Source organism: Sphaerodactylus townsendi, linkage group LG02, assembly GCF_021028975.2.
Source record: "Sphaerodactylus townsendi isolate TG3544 linkage group LG02, MPM_Stown_v2.3, whole genome shotgun sequence".
In the NCBI taxonomy this organism is placed as follows: domain Eukaryota; kingdom Metazoa; phylum Chordata; class Lepidosauria; order Squamata; family Sphaerodactylidae; genus Sphaerodactylus; species Sphaerodactylus townsendi.
This window is the reverse complement of record NC_059426.1, coordinates 72888956-72911336: the sequence shown is the minus strand read 5'-3', so window position 1 is coordinate 72911336 and position 22381 is coordinate 72888956. Positions and strand designations below refer to the sequence as shown.

Genomic DNA, 22381 nt, shown 5'->3' with positions numbered 1-22381 from the left:
AATGGATAAATGTTAGGGTTGGGAGTCACCACAACATGAGGAACTGTATTAAAGGGTCGCAGCATTAGGAAGGTTGAGAACCACTGTTCTAGGACAATGACAAGGGGACTTGGTGGGCAGGCTCCTCTCAAGTCATCCTTCTCTTCACAATTTCAGTAAGGCATCAAGTACATTATCACACTCTTAGCTCAGTGGAAAGCTGATCGCATGCCAGATTGCATTACACTAGAATTGAAGCTGCTTTGTGTGATATGGAGAAGTTTTTATGCAAGCATCTTTTAGTATCAAAGCAGCCTGATCATGAAATATTCACTAGGAATGAAAACTTATCCACCGAGAGAAATGTGAGAAATGGAAAACAGAAGGCTGTATAACTGTGGCACCTATTGTGGCTGGTCAGAGAACAAGAGCTGGATGGTGTGCATTATGCCTGCAGGAGAAAAGATACAGGGGTGCTGAAAAAATCCATGAATCATCTCACATGACGGTGAGGAGGGTAACATGTACATGAATAGGCCTGGACTATTTGAGGTTACAGTGGAAATCTGTTTTCAAATGTGTTACATCATGAAAGGACACTGGGAATGCCAATTCTGCACGCACCTACCACTTCCTACCACACACGATACCTCCAAATGTGTGAAGGTTTAGCACACAAAGCAAGAAAGCAGCAGCATCCTACTGACAGCGTAGGTGGGTGGATTTGTGTATCAAAGCACAAAGAACCATGTGGAACCCTTGCTGAATGATGTTTTATCATACCCAGTGGGGATACAAGGGATCCTACTGTCTCTGTGTTGTGCATTTTCATTCATGCTGAGGTCAAGGAAAGAATTTGTCACTGCTACCACAAGGCAAATACTAGTAGTTGAGAAGAAAAATTATGACATAATAACGAGAAGGGGACATTGTCCCAGGTCTGACACTCAATGAGTGTGCTCTCACTCTCCACCAAAGGCTGATACAGTATCAAGCAATTTTTACAGTTATTAGGAGCTGAGTACATCCGTGGCAGACAGGAAGTGGCAGTGTCCTGAAAGGATGCGGAACAAATATGAGGATTCTGCAACCTGCTTATCATATGGCCAGATCACAGGCATAGAGAAATAGGATATTTATCTTAGATAGTGGCCTTATTTGGTGATATCAGGCAAGACAGGATAAGAGTGGGGAGCAAATACAGCCCTTGGCCCAGGCTAGGTCCTGCCTTGCCAAGCTCTGTAGACAGTGCCAGCCAGATGGTCACAACAGGCCCCCTTTCAATCACTCTATCCCACCCCTCCTACTTCTATTTCTGGGTATCTTTTAAGTTTCCCTGGATGCTTCATAGAAGCCATCATCTTTCTTCCACAGAAATCTTTCCAGGTTTATTGGTTTAAGCTAGTATACACATCAGCAAGAACTACTATTCAGTTTTTTTAGAAGAGAAGAACAAGAGTTTGGATGTATACCCTTTAAAACTCTACAGCTTTTGAAATCAAGTATGATTGGTAGCAACACTTGCATTGGTCATCTTTCCTTAACAGGGGAATGTGGACCTGAAGCCTGAAGACATCACAGCAGTATCCTGTTCAGAGAAGAGACTGCAAAGAGCCAGAGAGAGTCAATCAGGGAGCAGCATTAGAAAAGGAACAGCTGTTTGACTTCTGAAAGTCAGTGAGAAGGGGTGAAAAAGGTCTTTCTCAATGGCCTGTGACTTCCCTTATCCTAAAATGGCAAAAGGCTGATTCCCAGAACTCTTCCTGAGGTAAGGAAGGGTTTTGGGAGAACGTAAGAATATAAGACCCTTCATGTACTAACCAGTGATCGATCTAGTCCAGCATTCTGTTTCACACAGTGGCCAACCAGTTGCCCCAAACAGAATATAGAGGTTAAGCCATTGCCTGATGTTGCCTCATAGTACTTGTGTTCAGAGGTTTACGGCCTCTGTATAAGGAGATTCTTCCCTTTAGTCACCCTAACGAGTAGCCGCTGATGAATCCATTCTCCATTAAGCTAACTAATCCCTTTTAAATTTTCTTTTATGTGTAGTTGCCCATCACTTTGTCTACTGGCAGTGAAGTTCACAATTTAATTACTCATTAATCTATTGTCCATCAACTTCATTAGGTGCCTCTGAGTTCTAGTGTTATGAGAGAGGGAGAAATAAAATCTCTCTATCCACTTTCTCCACCCCTGCATACTTGTATAAACCTCTGTCACACCTTCTCTTAGTCATCTCTTTTTTCCAAACTGAACAATCTTCACCTTTCTTCCCACAATCATTTTGGTCACCCCTTCTGCCTTTCTCTTTCCCTACAATATTCTTTTTGAGGTGCCAGGACCAGAACTGGACAGTTTTCCAAATGATGCTGTGCCCTAGATCTGTAAAGGGTTTGTGACGTTTTGTTTCACAGGCCAAAAAAAGAAGAAAAGCACAGGAACTGTCTGCCTAGGAATAGGATCTCTTACTTAGTTCCAGATCTCACCACTCAAGCAATGGCCAAAGACAGCATAACTCAAAAGCACCCCACCCCTTTTCTGCATTATCTCTCTCAGACCGTTCCATGGACAAGTTGAGAACTGCCACCCTTCCAGATTAAGTTGCAGTGGGCCAGGCCGCTTACTTAATTGGGGACAGTCGTCTGGTGGAGAGCAGTGAAGCGACGGTCATGGGGAGAGTCACAGTAGAATGGATCAACTGTTGTGATTGTTCTGCAGTGGAAGAGAGGAAAGCATTACAAAGAGAGCAGCGGCAGCTGGAGAGATGTGAAAAGTGAAGGATGAGCCCCTGATGCCCATAGGGGCAGAGAACGTGAAGGACAGAGAAGAACACCTATGGTACAACCCTACCAGAGAGCCTTACCTTCCGACATGAGGATGAACACTCCTCAACGTTTCTGTAGCATTGGGATCAGTGCCTAAGTCTGTGGCGTGGTTGTTGGTAGTAAAGCCACCTGCTTGCTGAGGTTGAATTCCTCCTCGTGTCCAGCCTTCCCTGTCTATTCCTTTTGGAACATTCTCATAAAACCTGAAAGAGGGAAAGGAAATATTATGGGATGCCTGAGACACACTCCGCACAGCAAATGTATAACGGGTTGCAGTCAGGATAAAGTAATCTGTTTTTCCGTTTTCCCATTCACATGCAACCATGCAGGCTGCAGTTGGAGCCCACCGAAACAATGTGGGTTGCTGTCTTCACATGGACGCATGTCTATAATTTTTTTATTTACTTCCCACTGATGCATAGCTATATAGGCATGCACAAATGAATCCCCACAGCCAAGCTGACGTCTCACAATACCATGATACAACCATCTGCACCTGTGTGGCTATGCAAAAAAATTTTTTTTAAGGAAAAGGGAGGCAAATAAAGCAGTGGTGTAGCTGCCATGAGGACATCTGGGGACAAACACGCCGGGTGCCCCCATGGGAGACATGTCCCCCCCCCGGAAAAAAGAGGAGGGGCATGGCTGGGCCTTGGTATGATGTGTGCATGTCGTGCCAAGACCCAGTCATGCCCCTGCTCTTTCCCAGAAGTGGCTGGGCCTCAGCATGACGTGCGTGCATCGCACTGAGGCCCAGCCTGGAATGAGGCCTGTGCCCATCAGCCAGGAGAGGACAGCCATGGCTGGAGACTGGCCAATGGGTGCAGGGGCGGTGCGTGCACATTGTGCCAAGGCCCAGCCATGCCCCTTCTCCTTCCCAGAAGTGGCTGGGCCTTGGTATGACGTGCGCATATCCCGCTGAAGCCAAGCCTGAGACAAGGGAGGCCTGCACCTGTCGGCCAGCTCCTAGGTAAGTGGGGCGCACAGGGGGCATGGCACTGGGGGCGGGCCATCTGGGGCAACAGGGGGTCAGGCCGTGGGGAGGCAGGCCGCAGAGGGTGGCGGGCTGTGGGTGTGTGTGGAAAATTCGGAATTTGCCCTGGGCTTCGAATGGGCCAGCTACGCCACTGGAATAAACCACCTCCTGCCTGGCCATTCGCTTGCAAGCGGCTGCAACCCTGGATTTTTCAAAAGACTCGCAATTAGTGCAATTCTTACAAAAACTGGTTGGGGAAAATAACATGAATCAGACTCTCTTTAGGGGCGGGATCTGTGCAAAGTGCCCCCCCCCCGATGGGTTTTTCCCATTCTAAACCTGTGTTTATTGGCTTATGCGGAGTGAACCGGAGTGAGCCTGACCACTCTCCCATGAATCAGGTGTATATAGTTCCTACCAATTACTATATACCCAAAATCATGAAGACACTACAGTTTTGTTGTTTACAATAAAATGTGCACATCCTTTGCTATATATACTACTCACACTTCATAGGCTCACAGCTAGGTGTTGCTGCCTCAGTGTTCTCACTACCTACACCCTTTGAAGAACCTGCATGGAACAGTTTAGCCCACACAGATAAGGGAAACACACTTTCCCGGGTGGATAGGAGACAGATGCCTTAACAAGACAAGGCCTGATAGAAACATACTTATCTAATATGATGGTTATTAGTACCAAACTCACTTGGAATTATAGCTGGTCAGGAACCTGTTGGGCAATTCTGGATCATAGGGAGGTGTCACATGACTGGGGTTATTGATGCTGAATCCTGATAGCTCCTGTATGAAAAGAGTCAAGGAAACAGCTATGAACCTAGCATCACAGGAGCAGCACATATAGCCCCATGGATTAAGAATAGATAAAGCAACCAGGTTGTACTTCAGGCTTACCTTATTGCCCACATTTTCCCTTCCTAAAAGATTGTTCTGTGTCTGAGGTAGCCGTTGAAGCCCTTGAAACTGAGTATGGCTCAGAGGTCCCTCTCCACCAGGTGGATGTTCTTGGGGCTGTGAAAAATAAAGGGGCTGATGAGCAAGCAAGCAATTTTGGGAAACAGCAAAAAACAGAAGGCAGAAATGCAGTGAGGAAGGTGGGGAGAAATGGGCGAGGGTTAGGAAAAGGGGAGGGATTAAAGTAAATGGATATTAGGAAGAGGAGCAGAGACAAGGAAAGCTTTTGTCTGCAAATTCTATTCACTTGGGTAAAGCATGTCTTGGAGACAGGTGTAAGAGAACAGGATGGAAAAAGCAGGTCACAGCAGCAGAGAGACTTGGAAAAGGAGACACAGAAGAAAGGGAGCTGCTGCAGCAAGTGAAGCTGGTGTAAGAAAAGCAGTAGGAATGCACTGAGGGAAACAGGGCAGAAGCGTTCTACTGGTGGGGGAGTGCCACTTACTGGAAGGAAAAGACCCTTCTGCCGACTGAATCCAGACCCCCGCTCAGAGCCTTTGGAAAGAACTGGCAGGAATTCATCACCCTGTCAGGAGAATATCACAACATAATACAGGTGGGGTACAGTGTGCACAAACAGTTTCAGGTAGGGAATGCCAAAAAGGAAGAATGATCCAGGTGAGGCAATGCACACCCCTTCATCAGTTCTTCCAATGCCCACAATCAAACCATCACAAACAATCTCCTGACTTGTGAGCCCTTCTTACGTGTGGAAAGGAAGATGGCTGATAATCTGTTTTCATAATGCTGACTCCTGGACTACTGTTCTGAAAAGCAGAAAACAAATACTGAGAGTGAGAGAGATGCACAGAGGCAACATTAGAGCTTCTGCTGAAAAGTTATGGAAGGGTGCGGGAGAAAAGCAAGAGACAGAGAGCCAAACCTATGGCACCAGGCAAGTTGTACTCACTGGTCTTACTAAGCAACTGGCAGTATGTGGTCCTGAATCCTATCGAATCCCATCACTGCTATGGGAAAGCTGCACAACTTCATGTGCTATGTTTTGAAATGGATGGCTAAATCCACAAAAAAAGACTAGAACTTGGCTCTTCACTTTGACGCCGTTTAGAAATAAAAACAAAGTAGCCTGAACAAAGTTATATGGCAGAGTATGCAAACCTATGAAGATCCATATAGAGAGGCATTTCTGGGCAAATGTGGAAAATTTTGCACCAATTTATTTATTTTATATTTATTTATATATTAGATTTAATAAACCACCCACCCCCAGAGGGCTCTGAGCGGTGTACAATTCAGCATAAAACTTTAAAAGCAACACAGATCTGAAAGCTAAAACAAATCAGATGACGAGCTCTACTTGGACTTCCCGGGGGCGGCCTCATTCTACCTTCATATAGGGAATGACACACACACATCAGCGGCTGTCTTCCCCAAAGGCCCAGTGGAACAACTTTGTTTTACAGGCCCTGCAGAACTGCCCAAGTTACCTGCACAGCCCTGATGGTAGAGGACAGAATGTTCCACCAGGCTGGGGTCAAGGCACTAAAGGCCCTGGGCTGGGGGGAGGCCAGTCGAATCATAGAGGGGCCAGGGACCACCAGTAAATTGGCCTCTTCAGAACACAGAGGCCGTGTGGGGACATAGGGGAAAAGATGGTCCTTGAGGTATGAAGGCCCTGGTCCGCAGAGAGCCTTAAGGTGACCCGGTATTCAATTGGGAGCCAGTGCAAATGGCGCAGAAGGGGGGATATATGGTCCCGCATAGAGCCCCCCACAAGTAGCCATGCTGCCACATGCTGGTCCAATTTCAATTTCCAGATCAGTCTAGTATGGAGGTGACCATGGCATGGATCACTGAAGCTAGGTCAGTCTGAGAGAGATAAGGGGCCAGTCGCCATGCTTGGCATAGATGGTAAAATGCCACCCGAGCCGTGTGGGCCACCTGGGTCTCCATAGATAGAGATGAATCTAGGTAGACACCCCCCCCCCCCAGGGTTTGAACAGAGGAGGTCACTGAAAGGGAGACGCCCTCCAGCGACGGCGCCTGAAATCCCGCAGCTCCCCCTTCGCGACCCATCCAAAGGACCTCCGTCTTCGATAGATTTTATTTTAACCTGCTTAGCGTCAACCAACCAGCTACTATCTCCAAACAGTGCTGGAGAGCCGCAGGGGAAGAGGCCAGCCCGCCCTACATCAACAGAATTAGCTGAGTGTCATCCGCATACTAATGACAAATCAGCCCAAAACTCCACACCAGCTGAGGAAGGGGTCACATGTAGATTTAAAATAACACTGGGGACAGGAGAGCCCCCTGCAGCACACTGCATTGAAGCAGGCAGCGCTGGGAGACCCTGTCCCTACACCTCACTTGCTGACTCCAACCCCTGAGAAACGAGGTGAACACCTGAGGCAGCCAGGCAGTGGGTCAAAAGATCGTGATCAACCATATCAAACGCTGCAGTAAGATCTAATAATACCAATAGTGCCAATTTGCCTCAGTTGAGCTGGACATGTATCTGTTATGGCGGTAAGGACAGTCCCATGCCCAGCATGGAAGCCGGACTAGAAGGGATCGAATACTGATGTGTTATTCAGAAAGCCCTGAAGCTGCTCCAACAGCACTCTTTCAATTACCTTCCCTAAGAACGATTAGTTCGAAATGGGTCAGTAATTGGCCAGATCTAACAATGGTCATTTAAAGAGTGGGCAGACCACTGCTTCCTTCAGCCAATCTGGAAAACCACTTTCTCAAGGGAGTGATTGATGATATTCAACAGTTGGGACCATAGTCCCCTTTGGCAAGCTTTAATAAGCCAGGAGGGGCACAGATCCAGAGGACATATAGTAGGTCTAACAGCAGCTAGGACCTGTCCACATCAGACTCGGCAAGCAGGGAAAACTGGTCTAATACAAGACCTGAAGACAGCAACAGCGCCTCCAGTTTGCTAATTGTCTCAAAGGTAGCAGGAAGGTTGTGGCGGAGTGACCTGACTTTATCCGCAAAAAAGCTCATAAAAGCCTCACAGCTATGAACCAATTGGGAATTTTTAGAAACCTCAGGCAATGAGGACAAAGACCGAAAAATCTGAAACAATTGTGATCGGCGAGAGCTTATGGACGCGAGACAGGATGAAAAGTAATCTCTTTTCACCCCCTTCGTCGCCATCTCATAGGCCTTCATAAACCTCCTATAAGATTATCACGTAGCTTCGTCACGAGACTTCCTCCACACTCACTCTAGCCATCTGAGTTCCCTTTCCATACGGCGTAGCTCCTCAGTATACCAAGGGGCCAATCATGAACAGGGCCACAGAGGGCACCAGAGAGCAATCACCTTGATAGCCTCTGAGAGCCTGGAATTCCAGTCTCTAATTCCAGGAGCAGCAGTGGCATATTGGTTAAGAGCAGGTGCATTCTAATCTGGAGGAACCGGGTTTGATTCCCCACTCTGCCACTTGAGCTGTGGAGGCTTATCTGGGGAATTCAGATTAGCCTGTGCACTCCCACACATGCCAGCTGGGTGACCTTGGGATAGTCTTTTTCGGAGCTCTCTCAGTCCCATCCACCTCACAGGGTGTTTGTTGTGAGGGGAAGGGCAAGGAGATTGTAAGCTCCTTTGAGTTTCCTACAGGATTGCAATGCAGAGGCAGGCAACAGCAAACCACCTCTGAACATCTCCTGCCTTGAAAACCCTACGGTGTCATCTTGGCTGTCTTGACAGCACACATACACAAAAAATGTTTGTCAACTGCTCTTTCTGTTCCAGTCATATGATAAGTGAATGTGTGATAAACTATCTAAATTATTCAGCATAGACACCTGAGAAAGTGATTTGTCAATAACTGGGTTACTGAGACAGCCTTCAGTGAATCCAGTCTCTTCCTTGGCTCCAATAGTTTTCTTCTGCAGGAGATCTGAAAAGGCAGAGAAATGATGACAGAACATGAAAACTGAAAGGACACACACAGAAAAGAAATCAGATTTCCATTAAGGCCATCAGCTAAATAGCACAGTACAAGAACAAGCCAGCCTGGTCAGCCAATGATTTGGTGGCTTGCTGCACAGTTGTCATCCCCTTAGCTGCTGTTAAGGAATGCCCCGGGCACTGGTACATAAGGCAAAGTATTCACGGTGTTTTCTTTATTTCAGTATTCAAGCTTTAAGCATGTAAAGTTACAGGAGTTGTAAAAAGGCAAGCTTTGAAAAGTGGAGGTAGTGATAGGATTGCTGCTCATCTTATTGTCTTAATTTGATCAGTTTAAATTACGTTCATTTTCACATCATTAATTAATAAACAGACGCTTAATGGAAATAAACTATTGTGTCTCTCTAATAATTAAACAAATTAATTAAAGTAAATCAATTTTAAAAATAGGTGTTTTCCTCAAGGGTGCCCTGAGATATGAAGAGCGAGGTCAAGGGTGCCGTGACATCGAAAAGGCTGGGAAACACTGGTGTAAGGTGCAGTGCATTGTCATAAGCTTCTGAGTTTTTCTATCCAATGCATCAAAATGAGCCTGTGACCAGTTTATGATTCCGGCAGGGTACCTGATGACGGATATGGCCCAGGTATTTTTGACCTTGGTGGTATTACCACCATTTAATTTAGATTTCAATATTTTCCTGTCCCTCTGGCTGTATTCTCTGCTGAGCACAGTTTTCACTTGCCTGTGCTTGATGTTAACCAGCTGCAAAATGTCAAGGTATTTACAGGCTTCCTTTTGGTTGCATTTGATTAGTTGGCCGTCAGGCATTTCTATGTCATCACTCTCAGTGATCTTGCATCTCTTTATCACCACAATGGCGCACTTTTCCAGGCCAAATTCCATTGAAATGTCTGTGCTGAATATTTGGATGGTGGTCACTAGTAACTGGATTTCTGTGTCTGATTTTCTGTTGAGCATCAAATCATCCATGTACAGCAAAGTGAGATTTTTTCCAACTCTTTGGTCAGTTGATATCCAAACTTTGTTTTCTTTAAAATTACTGTTAGTGGGATCATGACGATGGTAAACAGGAAGGGCAATAGTGAGTCACTTTGGAAAATTCCTCAATTGATGTTGACTGTTCCATAGTTTTCATTTCTGTCAGTTCAGTTTTTTACTGTCTCATCACTTTTTCAGTGAATACTTGAATTTCGCTGACACCAATTGTTTCCAAGCATTTCATGATCCTGCTATGGGGCAGTGAGTCAAATGTCTTCTTATAATCGATCCGGACCATATACTAATTCATTCTTCTATTCTTACAGATCTCCGTTATCATTTTGTCTACCGGAAGTTGATCTTTTGTACCCCAGCTCCTCTTTTTGTTCCTTTTTTGCTCCACTGGCAGGATGTTATTCGCTTCCAAGTAGTTCATGACATTATCTGCTATTATGCCAGTGAGCAGTTTGACCATTGTTGGCAAATGTGTTGTTGACCTGTAGTTTCCAGGTGTTGTTCCTTTGACTGGATCTTTCTGAATCAAGTAGGTCTTCCCAGTTGTTAGCCATTCATCGATTTCACCATTTTGCATGGTTTCACTGAACTGCTTGGCCATTGTCAGGTGCAAAATGGTTAGGTATTTGAGCCAGAAGCCATGCAGTTGATCATGTCCATGAGGAAAAACTGGTGCCATCCAGTTTTTCACTTTCTTGATTCGATGTTTTATCATATCATTTATTATTTCCAGCTCTTACATTTGTTTTTTGTTACTTTCCTCAAATTCTTTTATCCACTGTGCCTTCTTGTTGTAATCCTTCTCGTTTTCCCACAGATCTTTCCAAAACTTAAGTGTTGCATTTTTCTCTGGTTTTTTACTTTCAACATTGATCTTTGTGTTGAGGCTTTGGTAAAAACACCTTTAGTCTGATCAAAATTGCTGGTTTTGTCTGTACTGGATGTTTTTTGCTTCATATCTTTCAGTTTTCCTTGCTGTGGCTGTTATTTGGTGATCTTCAGCACTTTCAAATGTTCTAATGTCTAGCCAGTACCTTCCAATTACTTATTTCAAGATTTTGCCATTCTTTAATCTTCATTCCTATTTTTCAGGTTACTGGCATCTGATCTTAGTTTTTTGATCTTCTGTTCCAATCGTATTTTCTAATTTGGTTTTGATGTTTACTTACCTTGGGTTTAAGTGTTTCCTCCAATTTGCAAATAAATATCATTTAAATAATAAAACATCAGAATCAAGATATCAATAATGGATAAAACAAAGTTCCAGTGAACCTCCTTAGAATGAATTATGAGTATTATCTTAATGCTATTATCCTCACACACACACACACACACACACACACACACACTCCCTCATCCAGGTAGCCGTAGATAGCAGAGGAACTACCACAACTGAGAGAGCTGGGAAACTGCCTGAGGAATGCAAAGCGAAACAAAAATGCATAGCTGATGGCACCTTGTGTTAATTTCCAGTCAGCAAACATAAGTAATATGTGTTGCATCCGCAGTCCATCACACATCAGTTTACCCATGGTTCTCTTGTCTCTCTACTGACAACAGTTCACAGAAACAAAACATTTTTTCCTATCCAGTGCCATGCAGATTATGAGACCTGCACAGCAGCAATGTCAAGTGTGGAGCCAACTGTTTCTATGTTGGACTTTTCCAGCCCATTACCCACAGGACTCCTGATTCCACAAGCATATGACAGATAAATGTAAATATACCTTGGCTAAAGAGATAGCACTTTTATTGTCACACAAAACTAAGGGCAAAAAAAGTTGCTCTTGATGCTATGATACTTTTTATAAGATGATGCATAGGAAGAGTCATGATGGATCAGGTCAAAAGTCCATCAAGTCTAGCCTTCTTTTCACACAATAGCTAACCAGCTATCTCTAGGAAGCCCCAAAACAGGGAAACAGTCCACAACAAAAGATGTAAGTATGTCTGTTTCATCATAAATATTATCTCTGCTTTTATCCTGGATAGTTGATGGGCACTTTCTTGTTCTCCTGGGGAACCATCATCAGAGATTGAGTTTGCAACTTCTCATACACTATAAGGCCCATTATGCATGGAATGCTTCCTGCGACACTCCTCACCCTGAAATGCCTTCACAGTGGGGTCTCCTTTGCATTCCCTTGTTCACACATGAGACGGTGTCCCACTGCCTGCTAGGCGCTACGTGACTTGTGGGGCTTGCCTGCCCCCACTTCCAAGTTGCTTCCCTTTCCAATGCAAGAAAGAAGATTGCCGGCTTTTGTTTAGTCCTTTAAATGTAATATTGATATTCCTGATATTGATATTGTATGGGCTGTTATCACTGTTTTTGTTTTTTTAGGGAAATGCCAGCCATCAATCCCTTCAAGGAGTGGGAGGGGATACAGTCCCCCCCCCTTGATGACTGGCATTTCCGTAAAAAATTAAAACAATGATAGCAGCCCACACAATATCAATACAAGGAGGAGGAGGAGGAGGAGGACGAGGAGGAAGAAGAAGAGGAAGAAGAAGAAGAAGAAGAAGAAGGAGGAGGAGGAGGAGGAAGAGGAGGAGGAGGAGGAGGAGGAGGAGGAGGAGGAGGAGGGTTGGATTTATATCCCCCTTTCTCTCCTATAGGGGGCTTCCCTTCCCCCCTCACAACAAACACCCTGTGAGGTAGGTGGGGCTGAGAGAGCTCATAAGAACTGTGACTAGCCCAAGATCACCCAGCTGGTGTTTGTGGGAGTGCACAGGTTAATCTGAATTCCCCAGATAAGCCTCCACAGCTCAGGCGGCAGAGCGGGGAATCAAACCTGGTTCCTCCAGATTAGAGAACACCTGGAATATTGATATTATATTTAAAGGGCTCCAAAAAAAAGCCAGCAATCTTCACTCTTGCATTGGACAGGGGAGAAACCCAGAAGAAGTGAAACCCAGAAGCAAGAGGGAAACATCAGGGTTTCTCCACTCACACAAACCATGGGGCTTCCGAGATCTTCAGCGCCGCAAGTGGGATCACTTCAGTAATGCAATATCTGCCCTGGAGGAAACTTACCCTCTCTGTGGACTGAGCAACAGTGAATAATCAGTCTAAGAGTGGGCTGCCCCACTGAGTTAATCTACATCCCTTCCTGGCTTTTTGCCTGGGAGCCATTGCATATCCCTCTCAGTAAAACTCTAAGGCCGTTTCCACATGGGCCAAAAACGGCGGCCTGGGGGCGGTAAAAACGCCGCCCCCCAGGTCACGTTAGACAGGCGGCGCTTGCTGAAAAGCAGCAACAGCGCCGACCTGGCCTGCCCTCCCTCAAGAATGGCGTCAGGCGCCCTAAAAACAACCTTTAAAGGGTTGTTTTGAGGAACAATGCCTTCAGCCGGTCGCGGTGGCACCACGGGGTACGCTGTTTCCGCTTCCCTTTCCACTTCACCTTGTCCCGCGTCATCGGCCTGCTGGCCTCGAAGCCCTCCTCACTGTCCTCCGGCCTGGAGGTGAGGAGGGCGCGTCAGCGAGGCCAGTGAACTGCTGACGGGACAAGGTAAGAGGGGGCAGAGGCGGCTCCATGCGGAGCCGCCTGTCGTCTGCCGGCCTCTCCTGAGGCCACCCGCCTTGCTCGTCGCCGAACTGCCTCCGCTACGCCCGGCAGAATTCTTGCGGTGTGAAGCCTGAAAAACGTCTTGAGAATGGCCAAACACATTCTGAACAAAACATTATAATTTGTGAGGACAGCAGACCACCCAAGGACGGCAGAAATGAAAAACACAGATACATTTTCACTGCCCACTTCCATAAAACGCATACAACTATAATGTGAGAATGATAAATCCATCCAACTGGCTTGGAAAGTAGGTTGGGGAACTGCACGATTCCAGGATTTACAAATGTCATTGTTGAGAACGATGTGTGGATTTACACTGTCACTTTAAATGTCCACAGATTTTCTGATAGAAGAATGACTTGTGCATCCAGAGCTGTAAGAATTAATGTGACAGGCTGTCGCAAGACATCCAAGCAAAGAGAGAACTTTCACAGTAGTTAACAACTGTTGCAATGTTATAAAAATGCTGCACTTCTTTAGATTATTTTATACTCCAGCTCCAAGTTAGATGAGAAAATCAGTTTCTACTATAAAATACTTCTATACCTGAGCCCTTCGGTGGAGGGTGGCCTATACATTAAATAAATAACCTTCCAAGTCATCAGTGGCGTTTCTGCCTAGGGACAGGGGGTACCCTATGTCCCCGGGCGCCCCCCATTTGGTCACGTGGGGGGGCGCCACTATTTCAGGATCTTTCGTGTGATGTTTAAATTTTTTTAGTGTTTTTTACGTTTTGGCCTGCAGGTGGCGCATTTCTAAGGCTAGCAACACCAAATTTTCAGGGTACCATCCAGAGACTGTCCTGATGATACCACTCAAGTTTGGTGATGTTTGGTTCAGGGGAAGCAAAGTTATGGACCCCCAAAGAGGGTGCCCCCATCCCCATTGTTTTCAATGGGAGCTAACAGGAGATTGGGGTTAGCCATTTGAGGGACCATAACTTTGCTCCCGCTGAACCTAACTTCACCAAACTTGGGTGGTATCATAAGAATAGTTACCAGATGATACCGTGAAATTTTGGTGTCACTAGCTTTAAAAATACACCCCTTACAGGCACCCCAAGAAAGTTGCCCAAGATTCTTTGTTTTGCAGTGACTTTGCTCTATTGTAGCCAATGGGGAATTTCTGAGTGTGTAAGCAGGCTGCACATTTTTGAAGACAGAGGCACCAGACTTTCAAGGTGGCTCAGGAGGCCCTCCTGGTAATAGCATCCAGGCATAGAGACCTTTGCTTCTGGGGGTTCAATTTTATGGGCCCCCAAAAGGCTTATTTTGTTTCCATGCTCCAGATGGCTCTGTGGAAGAGGTTTCAATGAGAGGCACTGTGGTAGGGGTCTTGCTCTGGGTGGGGGCATTTCCTGCAGGGCTGCTGGTGTGAGTCTCCTGAAAGGAACCAACCAAATTTGCTAAAATGCTGTGGGCACCAAGTTGAAGGTGAACCTGATGCCCACAGCATTCGGCCATCCCAGGCAAACTTTAGTGCCCCCACCCAGAGCAAGACCACTACCACATTGCCTTCTGTTGAAACCTCTACCACAGTGCCAGCTGGGCATAACAGAAAGCCCCATTGAAGTCTATGGTGGGAAAAATAATGTTTCCCACCATAGAACTTGCTGAAGAGCCTGGAAGATTCTGGGGAATTTCTGAGTGTGTAAGCACTGACCACACATTTTTTAAGATAGAGGTGCCAGACTTTCAAGGTGGCTCCAAGAGGCCTTGGGTAATAGCATCCAAGCTTGGTGAGCTTTGCTTCTGGAGTGGGGGGTGGGGTGAGTTGAGAGAGTTCTGAGAGAACTCAGCCCGCAGGCTTCATGGGCAGGGGCAGGGAAACAAAATAAGCCTTTTGGGGGCCCATAAAATTGAACCCTCAGAAGCAAAGGTCTCTATGCCTGGATGCTTTTACCAGGAGGGCCTCCTGAGCCACCTTGAAAGTCTGGTGCCTCTATCTTCAGAAATGTGCAGCCTGCCTCAGAAATTCCCCATTGGCTACAATGGAGCAAAGTCACTGCAAAACAAAGAATCTTGGGCAACTTTCTTGGGGTGCCTGTAAGGGGTGTATTTTTAAAGCTAGTGACACCAAAATTTCACGGTATCATCTGGTAACTATTCTTATGATGCCACCCAAGTTTGGTGAAGTTAGGTTCAGCGGGAGCAAAGTTATGGTCCCTCAAATGGGTAGCCCCCATCTACTGTTAGCTCCCATTGAAAACAATGGGGATGGGGGCATTCCATTTGGGCATCCATAACTTTGCTTCCCCTGAACCAAACATCACCAAACTTGGGTGGTACCATCAGGGCAGTCTCTGGATGATGCCCTTAAAACATGGTGCTGTTAGCTTTCAAAAGGCCCTCCCTGCAGGCTGAAAACCCCCAAAATACCCCCCCCAAAAAAAGCCCAAATACCTTGCATTCACATTTGTTCATATTTGGGCAGGACATAATTGGACACTTTTGTCCAAATGTGCCTAAATTTTGCCCAGATTCTGGCTGAATCTGGTATTTGTTTCATCTAAATATCCAACCCTCAAAAGTGATGTTGTTTCAGGGTGGGGGAGAATCCACCCCCAAACAGCATCACTTTCAATTTTGTTTTAACCGGAGACCCCAGATTCTCCCTTTAAGGTGGATTTAAAAGAAGAATCTGAGCTCCCTAGTTTAAGCACCATTGAAAGTGATGCTGTTTGGGGGTGGATTCCACTGGAGGTGTTTTGTGAGAGATGATGCTGACATTTGTTTGGTAAATGTTTTGCTGGGGGGTGGTTTGTGAGAGGTTTACATGCTTAATACCCACTTGCACTGGCTTGGAGTTGTTTCTCAGGCTAACAACCTACCTCATAGGGTTGTTGTGATTAGGAAATTAGGAAAAGAGTTGGTGGGGAGTGAGCCATGTATGTTATGCTGGGAGTGGGAGGTGTTTTGTGAGCTGGTGCAAAAAATCATTGTTTGTTCATGGTGGGGGAGGGTGGCCGCCCATTCGCCGGGGGGGGGGGGCGGCACCAAACTCAGGTTTTGTCCCCGGGCTCCAGTTTGCCTAGGTTCGCCCCTGCAAGTCATAAAGGAAGGTTTAAATATCATGACCCCAGGGGCTTAAAGGAATATAGACAAAAGATTAAAGATATCATAAAATATGACAATAATATGCCAATATAACTTTTATTCTGTGAGAAAAATTCTATTAATTTATAACAGTAATCATTCATCATTTTACTTTTTTGGATTATTAGACTATTATTGGAAATTGGTTTTGTTTGTTTTTTTATATAATATTACATGTACAATTTTGTTTCCTCTCTTAGTCTGTAAAACTAACTATAACTATGATTAGATCCTATTTTCTTTTTCTATTCTGTTAATTTCTATCTACAAACAATTAAAAGTTAATATTAAAAAACTAAAAATCCACCTAGAAAAACCCCATCGAAAAATAGAACACAAATTCCAATTTATATTTTCATCTCAAGATTTCTAAAAGCATTTCATTATTTTTGAATGCTTGTAGGAAGCAACACTGATAAAAATGGATTTTTAAAATGAATTCAGCCAGAAGTTACTTGTGATCTACATTTGGTCCATACTGCCACTTTAGTTTTCTCAATATGGGTTTAAGAAAACTTTAAATTTAGCAGGGGAAAACAGAGGATGAGATTCAGAAGGGAAATAATGGAATACTGCAGCATTACATAAACACAGTATAAGAACAAGAAGAATATAATCTTTGGTCAATTTTTCAGCAATGCCAATTTTTAGCAGTGCCCCATTCAAATGTAATCCAAAACATGCTTTAAAAGACATGAATTGACCTGCATGTTTATTTTAAAGCTGGAAAAACTGAGGTGATAAAAGAGTCTTTTACTCACTTTCGGGATTTTCTGAAAATCTTTCCCACAGCTTAGCTTGGCTGGCTCGCTATTAAAGGGACAGGACTTTTTCCTCTAGATCTGTAGACAATCCTACCAAGGAGGTGGTCTTTCATCTGTTTATGTGTATTGTAACTTAAAGGTTATGTTTAGATGGGGGTATTACTAGATCAAGCCCTTACATCCAAGGCACAAAACACTTCTCACAAGTTTCATTTGGGACCCCAATTATACCATTTTCTAACATAGCCTTGCCACAGTTGTCAATGTTCTCATAACATCCAGGTTAGATGACTGCAATGCACTCAACCCAGGGCTGCCTTTGAAGACTATTTGGAAATTCCAGTTTGTTCAGAACACAGCAGTTCAGAACATAGCCAGGATTTTCCATTTTTGTGATAGTGTATTATTTGTTTGATGGATGTAAACCACCTTAGAGGTTTTAATAGAAAGGCAAGTTATAATTATTTAGATCATTAAACACCAAACGTGAATGAATAATAGATACAAGTAGTTTCCAAACTAACTCCTGAGAAGCTTTACAGTTCACCAGCCCATCAGGAACCAATCATATATTTGGTCATCAGACTATATTTGTGCTGAGAGGCAGGTAGGAATAATCAGAATCAACACATACCTGAAAAAAGAAGCAACCTCAAAGTATTGTTTTCTATCCAATAAGTACAGGGCATAACTGACTACCCAAAGATTTCTCTATAGGATATAGACAGATGAAGCAAGTAAGAGTACACACCTGCCAAGAGCTGGTTTTTCTTGTGGAGTAGAGCACACTTTGTCCATTGCGGGAGGTGTTCTTTTGCTGAGATATGTGTGGATGTGTACATCTACCCCACAATTCGATAATTCAGAGTGACTTAAAATAAAAATAATCACTAAAATCTACTATGCATAGCAGAAGATGATATAAGCCACAATAAACTCTATTATGCATAATACATTGTCCTGTGAACAGAAATTCCAAACACCTCCAAGAAACATAAACAGAGAAGGGGAGGGGGGTCCTTTTTATGACTAGTGAATCAGTATCATGCCAGGGGATAAAAAATTAAAAACTGTATTAGACAAGGGGAAAGAGTTATACCTGGCTGTCTGGGAATGTTGAAGAGGAACTTAGAGTTGCACTCTGTGGACATGTAGCGAGGTCCCTGTAAATATGACAGAGAGTTAGACCAATTGTGGTAGAAGCAGCCTACCACCACCCCACATCTCACCCAGTTCTCTGCATAGGGGCAGGTCAGTTATTCCTAAGAGAATATGCTATGCTTCGATACTTCGCATATCTGTTCCATCCCAATCTCTTAGGATGAGATCTGCTTGTATATCAGGAGTATTGGGGGTAAGTATTGACCATAATATGTTGGGTCCTATTTTGAGCAATACTTTTTTTTGCAATCTTAGGAAACCAGTACTTTCCTCTATCCAAATACCTCATTTAGGCCCTTACAACATCTCAGAAAATAGAAGGCTGAAGATCAAAGAGATCACCTCTACCGTGGGAGGCAGGGTGGGTTTCAAAATTAACCTGCAAATGGTAGAATGTGGTCTAAGCTACACTTGGTTGCACCAGTGCCGTAGGCCCCTGTGCACAATTTTTGTCCTTTTTAAAAAACAGATTATTAGGAAATAAGCAATGGTGAAAGGGAGGGAGGCCATAAAAAAATTGTTTGGAGGAGTTTTATTGGCTTTTGTTGAGGTATAATTCCTGGCTGGGTTGCATGTAAATGGAAAAGGCAACTAGATAAAGATGGAGGAGCAAGTTAAAAAAACAAAAAAAGTAGATGCCACAAAGCAGTCTGGGAAAAAATGAATCCCTTGTTCAGAAAGTTGCAAACCATGCCACAACTCCCCTTACATCCCAGCAAACATAGAAATTCATTCTTGTTCCCTTCTTCCACTGACATTGCCCATCATCCTGATTGGTCAGATGGGGGATGATTTCCCCTTTGCCAGGTACTGCTTTTTCATTTTACTGCATCCAGAGGAGAATGCCATCTCTGTCCCAGTAATACCCAAACATGGAAAGGCCCACTAAGCATCCCCTGCAGCGGACTCACGTATCTGCCATTTTCCACATCAATAGAGCCTTTTCCATGCGGCTTGTGGAGCAGAGGGATATGTTTGGGTTCCAGCCCTATCACAGTTTGTGCTCCTTCGTCTGCGGTGTCAAAATGGACTTTCTTGACCTGGAAAATCAAACTCAGTTTGTAACATAGAAGGCTAAGAATGCTTGTCCACAATATAAATTCATTGGTGTGGAAACTGTTCAGAGTGAGAGTGAGGAGTGGGGGAACGGAGAGAGAAGTAAACTGCCGAAGCACAGTAGAAATCATACAAGAATATTTCATATCTATTTTATTCTTTAAAGGTAGCGAGGAGAATAAGCTCTTTGAGGAAAGGCTGAGGGACTTGGGAATGTTCTGGAGAAGAGGAGGCTGAGGTAAGATATGATTGCTCTAAGTATCTGAAGAACTGTCACTTAGAGGAAGGCAGGGAGCTGTTCTTGTTGACAGAAGAGAATAACACTGACAATAATGAGTATAAATTATAAGCAGAAAGGGGGAAAAATTGCAGTAAGAGAAGTTCAGCAGTGGAAGATAGTCTTCAAGCAACAGTCTTCAAGCAACAGTTGGACAAACGCTTATCAGGGATGCTTAGGCTGACCCTGCACTGAGCAAGAGGTTGGACTAGATGGCCTACATATGGCCCCTTCCAATGCTGTGATTTTATATGCTTTATAGCTTTGCTGTAATGTTGGCTCAGATGATTTTTAGACAGCTTTTCCCCCCTTTTAATGCTTTATTTGCATGTTTTTCATTGTGGCTAGAATTTCATCTTTTTTATCATGTTATGCTCAGTGTGGTGTTTCATTATATGCATTTTAATACTCCATATTTTCTGTACATCTTAATACATTGTTATATTGCATTTTAATACTGTAAGAGTCCTTGGGGCTGAGGGCCAGGATAAAAATAATCTAAATAAATAAATATTGTTAATCTGCAATATTCTGCAACATTTCTCAAACTCTCTTTTCAAGGCCCATTGGGGACTGCTGAGGGTGGGGGAAACTTGCCTCCATGAGTAAAAAAGGATCCAGTCCATTTGTTTCCTAGATGTATATACTTTTTCACTGAATGTAAACCATATTGTAAACACTTGTAGTTGAACTGTGGTCTAAAAATTGTTTTGAAAGGTAACAGAATACAAACAAACAGTACACAAAATTATCCTCCTTGCCATGTGGAAAACTTTGAGGATAACTTGCCAGAAATGGAAGGAGTCAGTGGAGCAAAATCTACAGGATCTGTTCACAAGATCCACTTGAGAGATGAAATTACTATTAAAAATCACCTTCAGGAGAGGACAGAGAGTAATTATGACATTGCACCCTTTGTTTAATTTAAACAGTGGTACTGCGAGTTGTGCAGTCCACCAGATTGTGGAATCCACCAGACTATGTAATCCACTGGAGCTGGTACAGAGACTTAATTTCTTTTCTTTTCTTTTTTTAAAGAAAAGAAATGGTGCTGTTGTTAAAGTTCTTGTGAAAGACATGCCAGCTACCAGGGAGCTAGTTGTGGAATTTGTGGTTATTCAGCACAAGCAGCGAGTGAGAGGACAAGGCATTCTTTCTTGCTGCCTTATATTTTTCAATGCAGATCTGCACTTGAGCCCTTGATAGCTAAAAAGCTGATTTAGACATTAGAAAGCCAGTAAGACCAATAAAATGTCAGAAGTGCAAAGGGCTTGTTTGGCAGTGTTTCTCCTTTTTTTTTTACTCAGTCCTGACAAAATCATAAGAATTCCAGCTGATGTGTTTTGAATGCATGAAAGGTTTTAATCTTTCCTGTTGCAGCAAAGTCTTTGGAAAAAAATTATTATGGTGTTTTCAGAAAGCCCATAGTATGGAAGGAAAATGAAAAGAACCCCACACTGCTTTTAAGACTCATAATTTTAAAGCAATTTCATAACTACAGAGGTCTTCAGTTTGGCAATAAGGCTCAGTTACACTTCCTTTCTGCAGTCTGTGTGGAATGCAAGCTGTTGCAAGCTTTACACTGTTAGATTGCTTTCTTGACATGATGCTGGCTCCGTTTTAGGCCATGACCATGTTCTAATAGCTTTCTACTGACCTGTGCCATATTAAGCAGGTTATATTAGCACAAACACAAACCATTCCAGCCATCATTCTTCAGATGAAGATAAAGGCAGTCCAACCTCTACTGAAGCCTTTTCCTTGTCTTCTGTAGTTTTTAATCACTGACTCGGCCACAGTCTACCCTTCCCTAACTGCTGGAGTGTGTGTTTGTTAACTGACTATGAACTGTGTATTCATTAACTGACCACAATTTTTTCCCAATATGCACAGTACTGCAAAAGCCAAAAGTCTTGTATCCCCTGAAAACTATAAAAGAACTTCAGAATTCAGTGTGAACTTGCAGGTTTTATCAGGAAGTTTGATAGTATTCCATTTGGACTCAGTTTCCCCCTTACTTAACTATTTGGAGGAAAGGTTTGCTTATAAATGTTTTAAATAAATAGATGTCACCTGGGGACATACTTCATGTATCTGACATACTGGGCCAAGAACGCTGATGTCATAATTAATCTGGTGAATCTTTTAATGTGTCACAACACTTTCATTAAAAAATTACCTATAAGATAATATGGCATATCCAGAACTGCAGCCTATATTTTTAACTTACAGTTTTAGTGGGAGGATAAGAAAGGGGTTTCTCCCGAACATATCCACTTCCTGGCTGGTACACGTTCCATGGAAGAGGGTATTTCCCATCTGGGAGCTGATGTGGTTGAAAGTGTTTAGTGGTCATTGACTGATAATTATCTTGAAGGATCTCCCTGGTGCAAGAGATAGCATAGGAGCAAGGGTCAAACCTCAATCAAATGGAATATTCAGGCTTTCAGTGGCTGGAGAAGCACATGGGTGCAGAGACTAAGCCAATGGCTGCTTAAGAAGACTTTGGTCAGAATTCTGTCTTACAGCGGGGTTTAAAATGGGTTACATTCAGACCACTTAAATTGTATTTATTTTCAAAACCCCAGTTCCACTTTATACTTTATCCAAGGTAGCTTACAAGTAAGTTTCAACCATTCAAAGAAGAATAAACAAGAATTTTTCTACTTCCTCCCCAAAGTTAGTAGCAGAATTGATGGTATGGTCTGTAGTGGCAAAGCAGGTAAAAACATTTGGATTCAGACATTTCAAAGCAACCAAATAATGCCCTCTCTTTGGCTCCTCTGCTCACCTGAG

General features: G+C 43.8%; 1 protein-coding gene across 2 annotated transcripts in view; it reads right to left on the bottom strand.

The window, feature by feature from the left end:
• Positions 1-1341: 1341 nt before the first annotated feature.
• Positions 1342-22381, bottom strand: part of PPP1R32 (protein phosphatase 1 regulatory subunit 32) — a 32233-nt gene continuing 11193 nt past the window's right edge. For both annotated transcript variants that reach the window (XM_048485694.1, XM_048485693.1), the window contains 11 exons: positions 21816-21969; positions 19164-19292; positions 18191-18254; positions 8537-8631; positions 5465-5524; positions 5203-5283; positions 4698-4814; positions 4492-4586; positions 2846-3010; positions 2607-2694; positions 1342-1583 (listed from right to left, as the gene is read on the bottom strand). In XM_048485694.1, the coding sequence (XP_048341651.1) occupies positions 2607-2694; positions 2846-3010; positions 4492-4586; positions 4698-4814; positions 5203-5283; positions 5465-5524; positions 8537-8631; positions 18191-18254; positions 19164-19292; positions 21816-21969 (1048 nt within the window). In that variant the 3' untranslated portion in view covers positions 1342-1583. The remainder of the gene's footprint in view (positions 1584-2606; positions 2695-2845; positions 3011-4491; positions 4587-4697; positions 4815-5202; positions 5284-5464; positions 5525-8536; positions 8632-18190; positions 18255-19163; positions 19293-21815; positions 21970-22381) is intronic.